We start from the raw sequence: 12,420 nt of genomic DNA on the forward strand, positions 1-12,420 counted from the left end.
CCAATGCCATTTTCTTTTTCTTGGAATTTGCCTGATATATTCTTTTCCCCTCTTTTTATTTTTGATCTTTCTGGAGATCTTAGCAAGCATGGCAAGGCAAGAAAAAAAAGAGAAAAAAGGACTGAAAGGAAGAAAAAAATACTTTTTGCAGCTGATACCATTATGTAAGTAGTAAGATCAGTCAAAAAATTAAATAATGGAAAAAATAACACAATTTATTATTATAATAGCATAAAACTAAGATGCACCTAGAAATATCTGCAACAAAACTGTTCAAGATATTGATAGAGAAAATTATAAAATTTCAAAGAAATTAAAAACCTAAAGAAGACCTAAATGAATGAACAGATATAACACTGTCTTCAAACTGATCTATGAGTCAACCCAACTCCAAACAAAATCCCACCTGGGTGTTAGCAGAATTTACAGGTTAATTCTAAACCATATACAGAATTACAGGGGACAAGAACAGCCAAGACATTCTTGAATAACAACAAAAAGGGATGGAGGTGGGGTGGGGGTGGGGGACGTAGAACAACCCTACCAAAGATGGAGCTACATTATTAAAAATGTTCACACCATACACAAAACTTAATTCCATGTGGAGTCATGACTTAAATGGAAAAAGCAAAAATACAGTGCTTTCAAAAGACAAAATGGGAGGATATTTTTATGACTTTGGGAAAAGGAAGAATTTCTCCAACAAGGAAAAGGAACCACAATCCATAACAAGCTACAAATTTGCAACACATAATTGACGAAGGATAGTATCCAGCATATATAAGGATCTCCTACAGATCAAAAGGAAAAAGACAACCGAATAGTAACTTCAAAAAATAAAATCAACTCACCTATAAGGTATGTGAAATCTCATTAGTGTTCAGTGATATGGATTAAAAACATTACATAAGTTCATACTTTGCCAGAATGCTTGCTATTAGTCACAATACAATTTGACAAATACATATGAGCTTATTTGTATGCTTCACATCTCCTCCCCTGGACATTTTTCTGTCATTAAATTTACTGGGTATAAGCTTTTTTAAAAGCGTATTAACAAACTAGCGATGATCAATATCCCTTACTCTCTCATCATAGAAACCAGATCATTGCGGGGTTTAGCCCCAGCTCTGCTTCTAATGGACCTCTGATACCTATTCAATCTTTCCTCCTGGATTATCTTACTTATAACTTGAAGTGATTGAACTGAGTTTTACAGACTTCCCCTCACTCCCACCCAATCAATGTACCTTGAATCTCAACATACATGCTTTTTCAAGACTTTCTTTTTCACTTACTCTTTCATTCATTTTCTCGCCTAATGTATTTCTCTTAATCTTGTGTACTAGGCATTGAAGACATGAAAACAAATATACACAACAATCTCTGGTCTCCAGGGTCTGGTCCACGGGAAAGAAAAAAAATTAACAAATCACAGCAATGTGGCAAGTGCTATAACTGAGATGTGGAAAGGGGGCTAAGGTAGAGAGAGGAAGAAATATGTGCACTGAGACTGAAGGACAGTAGAGTTTTGGGGGGTGGGATGAGAGGAGGCATGAGGCAAGGGATCTCCATGCAGAGAGACTAGCGTGGGCAAAATCTTGAGAGAAAAAAAGAAAATAGGCTTTGGGTGCTTTGTAGAGAGTTCAGCATGGGAGAATGGTAGGTCTCATAAGGAACTCAGAAATTACCCAGCAGGCAATAGGGTGTCTTGGGGCAAGGAAGTGATATGATAACACTGGAATTTAGAAAGACCACTCTGAGTGCATTGTGAAGGGAAAAGGGGGTATGGAACTGGGAGACAAGAATGGAGGAAGTAGAAAGACCAGTTAGAAGGTTATTATAATTGTCTTGAAGAAAAATTATAAGAATCTGAACAGTGGCAGAGCAAAAGAGGAAAGAGAGATTTGATAAACATCATTGGTACCATTGGGTAATGGGTGCTGGTAATGAACAGGACCCATTACCCAATAGCAGGGGTTCAGAAAGAAAGAAAAGTCAAGAATGACTCCTGAGAGAAGTAAGGAAGATATGAAGTAAAGCTGTGTCAGTAAAAATGGAGAGGAAGGAATTGATTTGAGAGAATTTAATGAAGCAGAAATGTTAGAACCAGCTGAATGACTAGCTTCAGGGGCTGAGGAAGAAGGAAGAGAAAAGGAAGACCCCTCTGCTCTTGGCTTGGACTAATGGGTGGGTTGTGAGATCATTAACCCAAATGGGAAAAACAGGTGAAGCAGATCCCAAGGAAAAGAAAATGTCAATTTTTTAGCACACTGGATTGGAGGTGCCTGAGAGCTATCCCGGGAGAGACGGCAATAGTTCTGAAGCTAGCAAGGAGTTTAGAACTGGATAAGGATAGTGTGCCTGGCACATGCTTTATGACAAGTCTTGAACTCCATGAGATAGTTACTAGTGTTATCCCTACTTCACAGATGAGAAAAAACTTAGACACAGAGCACTTAATTTATCCAAGGTCACCATCTGGGTAACTGCTGTTGGTCGGATTTGAATCCTGGCGGTCTTGATTCCAGAGCCTGTGCGAACCACTTCACAGTGTTCACCTGTAAGTCATCAGGAGCACTGCAGGTTGAAGGCCCGCAGAGTATGAGGGGTGCAAAGGGGGACTAAGGACAGAGTCTCAGGAAACACCAATATTGAAAGGGAGGGCAGAAGAACAGGGGATCAGAAGACTGAGGATGGCCCCACGGAAGCCAAAAAGAGAGAAAGTTTCAAAAAAAGAACTATTTAATAGTGTCACTGGATGCAAATATTCAACTCAGTTGACAGAACTTGACAACTGGAAGGCCAGTGACATTACTCAGGGAGAGTAAGTTTCCTAAGAGGCTAGGGCAAGGCTGCATTGAGTTGAGGAGAAAATGAGATAAGGTGAGAGAGCTCCAAAAAGCTGAGCTGTGAAAAGAATGAAGACTCAGGAGGCTGCTAGAGGAGGGGTGTAAGTTTGGGGAGTTTGTTTTGTTATAAAAGTAGGAGGATCCTAAGCATTCTTTCATACTTGATATACATTAGTAAAAAGTAAAATCCATGAATAGCTCACTAAAAACCTGTAAAAGGCTTAAGTATATCACTAGACTGGGAAACATCTTAAATACAAAGGAGTTTTTTGCACACTGCCTCCCCTCACCACATCTTCAGCTCCTGATCACCCCCATTGGGCTCTACTGGGCCTATAATACCAACTGGTGGATGCTCTCCTCCAGCTCTAGACACACAGTCCTTTCCTCAGTTCTTCAAACACACTAAGCTCTTTGCCATCTCAGGGCTTGCTGTCTCCTTTTGCTGGGAAACTCTTGCCTTATCGTGCACTTGGCTGGCTTCTTCCTGTTCCTCAAAGCTGCTTTTGCAAGAGGACTTCCCTGACCAATCTACAGAAGTCATACTCCTAACTTATTCTTTATCACTGAACTCTATTTCACGGAATTCTATTTTTTTCCTTTACAGTACTCAATCCAATCTGTAACCACTTTATTTGCTCCTATTTTATTGGCTGCCTCTTCCACTAAAATGTACACAATCATGATGTCAAAGATGTCTGGCTTTGGCTTGTTTGCCTCTGTGTCTTCAGCCCTTAGAACAGTTCCTGGCAAGTAACATGTGTTCAATAAATATTTGTTAAAGGAACTATATAACCCAATTTGTCCCTCTATCACTTTCCTCAATTGGGATCATGCACACTGTTTCTTAAATCCAAGGCCTTGTCTCATTGTCTTGACTTATATATGCACTTTTATTAGATACCAGGATCTCTGCTGCAAGCTTTATTTGTATCATTTCATTTAATCGTCACAATAGTCCTCTCATATAGATAGGTCCTTTTAAAATTATATCTCCATTGTACAGGTGAGGAAACAGAGGACGTTGTATAACTTGCCCAAGTTCAAACAAGTGGTGGAGCCGGGATCAGAATCTAGTTCTGACTTCAAAAACAAAACAAAGCCAGGCCACAGCTCACTTCAAGTGAGGGCACATACTCTAGTTTGGGAAGTCCTGATTTAGCTTTGTTTATGTTCTGTTACACCTACTCCATCCAGGCCACATCCTAATCCATAAATTCAAATTTCACCCCCTCTTCCCGCTTGCTTTCTGAAGGTGGGAGGCGAGAGCAGGGAGTGGAGGGCTGTCCTGAACTTCCAGTTCCCAGCTTCTCCCGAGGAAGATGCATGTAGGGAGAAGAAGAGATCCAAGCGTTAGCCACTAACCTTTCAGGACTGAGGACGAGGTAACCCGGGGCCTAACAAGTGACTGTCGGATTCTGGAGCAGAAACCGACAATTCCAGCCCCGCACTAGTGGCCAAAACGCTTACCTTAACTGCCACCTCCGGAGCGGAGTCCACCGCCACTGCCAGAGAGGACTTATCTGAAGACGATTTGGTCAAGTGCATAAGGGAGTCCGCGGCTGGCAGCGAACACCGTCCACCCTCACTGTCCGAGTCCGATTCGGACCCTGAACCCGAACCATACGAAGCAGCCAGAGACGCAATCGCAGCCGACATGACGGCAACAGACGCTCTGCGGAGACCAGGCCCTGGCGGAAGAAGGAGTAGCTTCAGGTCCTGACAGATTGCCATAACACACATTATTTAGTTCCTTTCCTACGAAATCGTTTATATTTTAAAAAATCATTACAATCGATTAATTAGTATTAGAATAAGAATAACAGGACTTGGAATTTAGAAACATTTACCTAGGGAAATAGAATTATAATAGCTTATAACTTTCGGGACCTGTGCGGCTAGATTAAAGACTACGAGTTCCGAAATACCTTGAGGCCTCGAAGTACTACGCTTCCGGCGTGCCGCGCGGCGGGAAGTTGGAGACACACGATGGGAATTGTAGTTTAGAGGAAGGGGGCGGGGCGGGCGGGCCCCTCTTTGACCCCGCCCCTGAATGGTAGGTTCATTCAATTGGCTATCATCTTTCCTCATTCCCTGGCCAAGCACTGTTCTCTCCGTCCCCCTCCCCCAAACTGAGGATTGGGCAATACCATAAAGCCTCAGGAAAGGGGGGGGAAGAGAGATATTCATCCCCCACTGATGGGTGAGTGGGTGGGGGCTGAGTTTCCCACCACAGATGTACCTGGGCACTGGGAGCTGAAGAGGAAAGTGAGAATCATAAGTGGGAAGACCTTGACTGGCGGGGAATAGCTCCTGGTGGGAAAGATGGGGGATTAGGTGGCGAGAGTCCTGCGGTTCCCCCTGCTTCAGGCGCGGGTCTTCGCGCCCGGTTGTGGAGAGTCGCGCGCTGCGAGGGGGCAGCAGGGGGGCGGCGGCGGCGGCTCGCGGTGTTGTTCGCTCGCGCGTCGAGCACACGGTGGGTCCGGTGACCGGCGGGCGTCGCAGGCGGCGTTCCTTGTGGCCCGGTGCCTCGGCCGCTGCCCACAGCGGGTTCCACCCGGGAGCCTGACAATCCTGGAGGCTCTAGGTGGAGTCCCGGGAGCTGAGAGGGACCGGCGGCCACCGCTGAAGCATGAAGAAGGGGTAAGGCTAGAGCCCTTCAAGATTCCTCGGTGAGCGCGAGTCTCTTAGGAATTGTTTTTTTTGGGGGGACAGGGTGCCGGGAGATGAACTCTTCCTCACTGGCCAGAACGGAGAGAGGTGTGCGTGGAGCACTAGCCCAGCAAAGGTTGCGAGGATGGGCGCGCCTACCCCGCGACGGCCCCCACCCCCATTCGCGGGTTTCCAGAGCTTCGGCAGCCAGACCGCCGGCCCGGCTGGGTACCCAGGGACACGGGGGCCGGCGGGCGCACCTGGGTCTCGGTTGCGGGGACCGCCCCGAGGCTGCTCTAGGCGGGGAGACTGCGGGTCTTAGGTGCCACCGCCTGAGCGCCCCTGCCCCCGCGGCCCGCCCCTGTGCCTCCTCGCTCTGGGGGAGGCTGCGGCACCCGGTGCCGGAGAATCCCCGCTCGAGTTACGTGCCCGAGGCTCTGTAAAGCCAGCTGGTGCGTTTGCGTTTTTGCGCCGCGCGTCTGTGTCTAAAGCGAGTGCGGGGATCTCTTTCTTGGCTGGAAGAGGAGGCCAAGCGCGGTTCTAGCCTCCGATGCCTGCTATGGGGAGGGGGGTGCCTTGAGCAGAGTTAGGGAGCTGCTCACCCAGCTCCGATGTCAGCAGGACTCGCCCATTGTGCCACCCGGATAATTATTCAACTCTGCAGCATCCATTGCACCTTTCCCATTTTTCTTTTCCCCTTACTGTAGCATGCCCCCTAGCTTCGGTACTCTGACGCCTTCTCTTGCACTTGCGGATGATGAACTGGAATAATGGTGAAAAGAAAGCACATCTGACCTGAACATTCATAACCTGTCCTATAGCCGATTAATTAACTAATCCCCAGGTAGACTAGATACTTGAATACGACTCAGTCTAATTCTATCCTTTTCTGTGTAAAGTGTGCCTAGGATTATATATAGTTTTTTGTTTTTTGTTTTTTTGTTGTTGGTGTTAGATCCACGTATTAGCTAGTCTTATTCCTGTCCGGTAATTGATGTAATTGATTTATTGGTTAGTCAACCCGTCTAATGTTCCTAAATTTAATTTGTATAGGAGATAACTTTCATTTTCCTAATTGTTGGTAGCACTGTATCATAATTACAGATTCAGTCTCAGTCTTTGAACTCTCAGGAACAGTTTTTTCCCTTATGCTCTAAGTTTCTGTTAGGAAAAGTGTATTTTTTAATGTCCAATATTTGATATAAAATTTCTCAAGTTTTGAATAAGGATACTTTTGTATTTCTTTATTTTTCAGTAGCGGAATATTTGATTGCCAATCCTAGCCTTCGGTTGAAAGAAAGGAAGCATTTAATATTTAAGATGGGGTTTTAACTGCCATAACATTTCCTAAATTTATCTAAATTTTACTTTTTATTCAGTTCTTTTCTTTGCAATATCATGTATTTAATTACTTGTTATAGAATTTCTTCTCATTTTTCTAACTTCTGTCTACAAGGATGGGTAGGCTACAATTTTGCATGATCTACCTGAAAGATGAAATATTTTTTGAACATGGAAGAAACAACTGTTGGTTACTTGTTTATTATGTTAAAAACTGTTTACATCCCACTATTTAAAAATTCCCATCCCACTGTTTAAACGATTCACGACCAAAAATAAGTGTTTTATTTTTCTTTTTGTGATCCTCCCTTTCCAGCTTTTCTTGTTTAAGATTGTTGCCATATCCCTCTTGGTAAAACGGAATTGCACATAGACATTGCAGAGGCAGTTGTTTTAAGGTACAGTAATTGTTTTATGGCACTTGGAAGTGGCGCACATATAACTTGATGGTGTAGGATCAGTTGCTTGTTAGGAAATGACCTTGCAGTTTACAAAATGGACACCTTGTCTTGGTTTCTTTATATGTAAATGGAAATAAACCGATTTATGCCACTAAGTAGTATGCATAAATTAAGTAAATATGTTTTCATGATGCTTTCAAAGAAAATTTAAATATTTTAGCTAATGAACGATGAAAATATTTCAGTGTAAAATACAGTGAAAAATGTCATTAGGATTTTCTGTGGCATGTTAGAATGGATGATTTACATTGAATTTTGCTTTGGAGACATATGGCTCTAAATTGAAGAATGTTTCTCATCTATCAAGTTTTTAATAATTGCAAATTTAATAGGTATTATAGTTAATACATATATGTAGTTGTAAATGCAGGTATAGTTAATATTCATGAAAAAGTTATATGACTTGGTAGTAAACAAGTAGAATATTGAATTAAGTTTGTGAAAAAGAAAATCTCCAGAAAACATTAAGGCCTTTTTCATTGAAAAATTTGCAGATGACACAATTCAAAATACATTTTGAATTTGTAATACATTGATTTTTGTAGTGTAATATAATAAATTGACTTTGTAATACATTGAAAATACGTTGATCATTTGTGAGGTGTTATATGGAGCTACTTTGTTTATTATTCAGGTTTGTAAATAACCATTTATATATTCAGAGATGGTGTATAAATATAATACTATATTTAATTATACATTTTGCTTTATTGTCAGAATAATTTAAGGTATTTCCAAGTTCTTGATTTTCATTATCACAGTAGCTAGTAGCTTTTGATTTTCTTATCGCAGGATTAACTGAGTTAATTTTCATAGCAAAAGCTACTATTAAAATATATTATTATTACTTTTACCAAAACAGTGCTTTTAGTTACCTTGTGGGGAAACTTCATATAAATAAGACTATTCAAATGTCTTTAAAGTTACTATTGTATAGTTTCTGTTTCTGAGAATTAATTTGATGACATTTTTAATGTTTTCTTAAATGACCAACTAAAATAAAGCTGTCATTATTACTTGGATAAGTACAGTTTACTCAAGGTTTTTCTAAGCTCCTTGAGGACAGGAACTGCCCCAATGCTTATTGTCATAAATCTGAAATTGCTAGCATAGTGTTTAGCAAATAGTATAGGTTTAATTTTTTTATTGGACAAATAAAATGAATGAATGAAGACTATTCATTGATTTAATGTACCATGTAGACATTTTTTAAAAGATCTATCAAATAAATTTTTAATTCGTAAAGCTTACAGCTTTATCTCACGAGAAAGTTAAAAAATGTATTTGGAAGTTCTTTGAACTTCATTTACCTGTTCAGGCATAATTCCTTTACCCACACATTTTTTGAACTAGCACTAGATACTGTATAATGCATACATTGTCAACCTTTCATTTATGAAATGACAATAATGTTCTTATTTCTTACAGGTCACTTCATGAAAATGTACATTAAAGGGTTTTTTTTCCTAAATTAGATGAGTATAGGTATGTGTTTGATTCTTTTTGACTTATTTCATCTTTCCAGTAAAATATTAATAAAAAAATGTATGTAGAGTATATCCTGTGCTAAATGTGCCTGAGTACCTAATTTTAAGAATAAGTGACCTCTAGGGTGAAGCTTTTTATAAAATGAAGAATCTTGTGTTTTTAGTTTATCACATTCAGTTTATAATTTTGAATCTTTGTGTAGTGGTAGTTCCTAACTTACAATAGGATTGATTATATTTTAAAACTTGTAAAATGGTTTAGAACTTGGAACTTACGTTCTCAGAAACAATATGCTTGGTTAGATTTGCAGACAACTCACCAAATTTAACCCATAATATACTTGAATTTTAGGAGTAGACTAATGCTATTAGAGAGTTGTAAAATTGTATTAATAATTAATATAAATACTATATTGAAAATACCTATTATATTGAAAATACCTATAGGTATAATACCTATACCTATATTGAAAATAATGTGTACAACAATCTTTCTGTGGGAAAATCAATTCAGAATCTACCTTGAAATGCTAGGAATACATTTCTCTTGTGTTAGACATAACAACGTTATTAGGAACTTGTCCTCTGACACCCACTGGACATGAAGAGGAAGATTTTCCTCAGTTCAGTGAGTTGTGCAACCTTACGTCATCTGGGGCAAGAGGTCAGAGAATGAGAAATTGGAAGGAGCTAAGATCTGTTTTGTAACGTTGGACAAGTCATTTTACCTCTTAAGGTCTTTGGTTTTCTCATTTATAAATTGAGAAGGTTGAAGTAGATGATCTCTGAGGTTCCTTTTGGTTACAAATAAAATTCAAAGGCATTTCAAAGCTAAGTGTAACCCTTTTTTCTGAGAGTTCATTTTCCCTTTCTAATGTTACTGCTTATATACTTCCTGTCAGAAAATTTCTCCTTTCTGGATCTACCTCTGGAAAGATTATAGTCTTACTCTTTTTCTCACATGCCTATTCGTGGGAGCAAGACTTTTTAGGTTTTTAAGGGAATTTTTGTTGTTACGGTTGTTGTTTTGTTTGCTTTTGTTTTTATTATTTTTTTAAACTCCCAGCACCACCAAGAAACAGAATTAAGATGATTTTCTTTGCTTTCCTCTTTTGAGTTTTTTACTGACAGCCTGTAAGTAAAGTCAAGGTAGATTTTATTTTTATACTTTGGAGAAAGATCATATGCAGTGTATCTCCAGAGAAATTTTTTTAGAAGGCTAAATATTGTAACTAAGGTTGTGGAGTGGGTGTATGAAGGTAAAGAGATGGAATATGAGCTGAGAATAGGTTGTCAGATAATGTACGGGGTATCCTGTATTTTTATTTGCTAAATCTGGCAGCCTTGCCTTGGGTGCTGTGGATCTTTGGGCTGGGCAAGAGTATGGTTATGGGGTGGTTGGAGGCAGAGGGATAGAGGGAGAAAGTCCTCCTTGAGGACAGGGCAGTTTTGTTGTTGTTGTTTTGATTGGTTGTTTTGTTTTGCTCTCCTTCATTTTTGTGTTTCTAGTACTTGTTCTTTAAGCTAAATGGATGTTTGAGCTGATATAATTACGACAGAAGAGCAGGTAAATAATTCTCTTAGGAAGGTGGTAAGATCAAGATGCTGTGAGAAAAGGGGTTATGAAACACAGCTGTGTTTGTCATATACACTGGAGTATTTTGTAGGTTTTTAATTAAGTTCTTATTTGGAGGTTAATAATATTCAAGAATAACAGGTAACAGATAACATGGTCTCCTAAGAGGAAAAGAAGTACCATTGCATGCTTGCTCTGCGTGCAACCTACTGTATAGGTACTGTTATATTTATTATCTTAATTTGATATCATAGTCTTATGAGGATTTTATGGAAGAAGGGGGTTAACTGAATTAAACAAGTTCATCCTGCTCAGCAGAAGCACAGGTTCTCTGGGCACCACTCTCTTCCCTTTACTGCTGAAGCAGCCATTTTAATAACTTGATAATAGTAATTCTGCCTGCCTGCTACCTCTCCTTCATCTGCATTTGGACAATCTAGTGGTGATTGTCCCATGCTAAGCCAATTATTCATTCAGCACATAATTATTGAGGGCCAACTAGGTGCTAGATAGATACAGAAAAGAGAGTAAAACAGAGGTCTTGATTCTCTTAAACAGCACGGTAAGAGACATACTAGACAAAGGCACACATTTATCATTAGAAATTGTGATGAGTGCTCTAAAGGACAAGAACAGGTAACCTAGTTTACCTTGGAAATCAGGGACAGCTTCTTTGAGGAAAGATTGGTGGACATTAGCTATGTGAAAAAGGAAGAGAAGGTAAAGAATGCGTGGAAAACAATTTTGAGATGGGAAAGAGCTTGGCAGGTTCAAGGGACTAAAGAAAGGCCAGAGTAGATAAAGCTGAGCTGTGTAGTGGGCAGGAGGGCTTGTGGAGGTAAACGGGAGGCAGACCAGGCAAGGCGCATTAGCTCTGGCTCAGTGAGAGGTACGGATTTCTACTTTAAGTGTATTGGGGAAGGCCATGAGGAATTTTAACCAGGTTAATCCTGAATCAGATCTGTCTTTTAAAAAGATCGCTCTGGCTTAGAGGGGGCCAGGGAGGCCAATCACAATTCTGCCCATTTCTGTAGTTTATTGGTCCAGTTCTAGATGCCCACACTGAGCCAGGCTACTCAGTTTTTCCTGGGTCCTAAGTGCCCAGAGGGTGGAATAATTTGTTTTCTCTCCAGTGGCTGAAGCTATAAGACACAAAACTGGGAAACTGTTAATGGCCTTGTTTCTTGCCCTGTGAAGTAGATAAGCAGGGGCATCTTGAAGAAAGAACAAGAAGAGAAGCAGATACAGAGTCTTGGCTGTGTTCAAGTGTCTTTGTCCATGGTCCTGAGATTGGGTTGCAAGAGGCACCCTAGTATCTTTGTAATAAGTTGTCCTTTTTTACACAAACTAGTTGGAATTATATTTTTGGTACTTGGCAGCCAACTAATTGAGTCCTCTCATAGATTAAGTAACTTGTACAAGGTCACAACGCTAATAAAAATGGTAGAGGTGGAACTTGAATAGAGATTTCAAAGTCCCATTTTTTCCTATAACCATATGCTGCCAAGCCACCACTCCTTAAATTAATGATTCTAAAGGGATTCTAAGGAGGTGGGTGTTGGGTGTGATGACACCTGTTGGATGATGATGGCAGCAGTGCTTTATTTGGGGTATGTTTTGCAATGGTAAAGCTTCCTGGCATTCTTTTCTGTTGAGTAACAGTTACTCAGGTCTACTCTAAAAAGTTAGCCTTTCTATAATGACTAACTCATTTGAAAAGAAAAAGAAAAAGATAAAGCTTGTGTGTTAGGGAATGGATTAACTCATTTGATTCCTCTACTGAAAAATGTGAAGTCTGTTATGTTTTCATGTTATGCTACAAAAGTAAGCTTTTTTGTTTTCCATTCTTTGATAAGACATATGTTGTCTTATATCTGGGTTTTGTTTGTTTGTTTTTTGGTAAATTTTTGTAACATAAATGTGCTCAAGATAAAGCCAGAGAATTGTGGAAAGGTTAAGCAAAATGGGAGGAATATGAGAAGCATTTTATATTTTAGTTGGAGAAGAAAACTAGCGCTCATTTATTTTGAAAACCAAAATAAAAGCTTTGT

The 12,420-nt window shown here is 40.1% G+C and overlaps 2 protein-coding genes across 4 annotated transcripts in view; one reads left to right on the forward strand and one right to left on the reverse strand.

The window, feature by feature from the left end:
- Window positions 1–4,537, reverse strand: part of CDC40 (cell division cycle 40) — a 53,944-nt gene extending 49,407 nt beyond the window's left edge. The window contains exon 1 of the mRNA XM_068551346.1: window positions 4,323–4,537. Within this exon, the coding sequence (XP_068407447.1) occupies window positions 4,323–4,511 (189 nt within the window). The 5' untranslated portion in view covers window positions 4,512–4,537. The remainder of the gene's footprint in view (window positions 1–4,322) is intronic.
- A 715-nt stretch (window positions 4,538–5,252) lies between these two features.
- WASF1 (WASP family member 1) overlaps window positions 5,253–12,420 on the forward strand; it is an 83,222-nt gene continuing 76,054 nt past the window's right edge. Inside the window, exons 1-3 of one of the 3 annotated variants that reach the window (XM_068551055.1) lie at window positions 5,253–5,495; window positions 7,162–7,243; window positions 8,735–8,791. The gene's annotated coding sequence lies outside the window, so the exon portion shown is untranslated. Of the gene's footprint in view, window positions 5,525–7,161; window positions 7,244–8,734; window positions 8,792–12,420 lie in introns of all 3 variants that reach the window. The other 2 variants (XM_068551056.1, XM_068551057.1) reach the window with 2 other exon arrangements.

The sequence above is a fragment of the Eschrichtius robustus genome, chromosome 9 (assembly GCF_028021215.1).
Source record: "Eschrichtius robustus isolate mEscRob2 chromosome 9, mEscRob2.pri, whole genome shotgun sequence".
In the NCBI taxonomy this organism is placed as follows: domain Eukaryota; kingdom Metazoa; phylum Chordata; class Mammalia; order Artiodactyla; family Eschrichtiidae; genus Eschrichtius; species Eschrichtius robustus.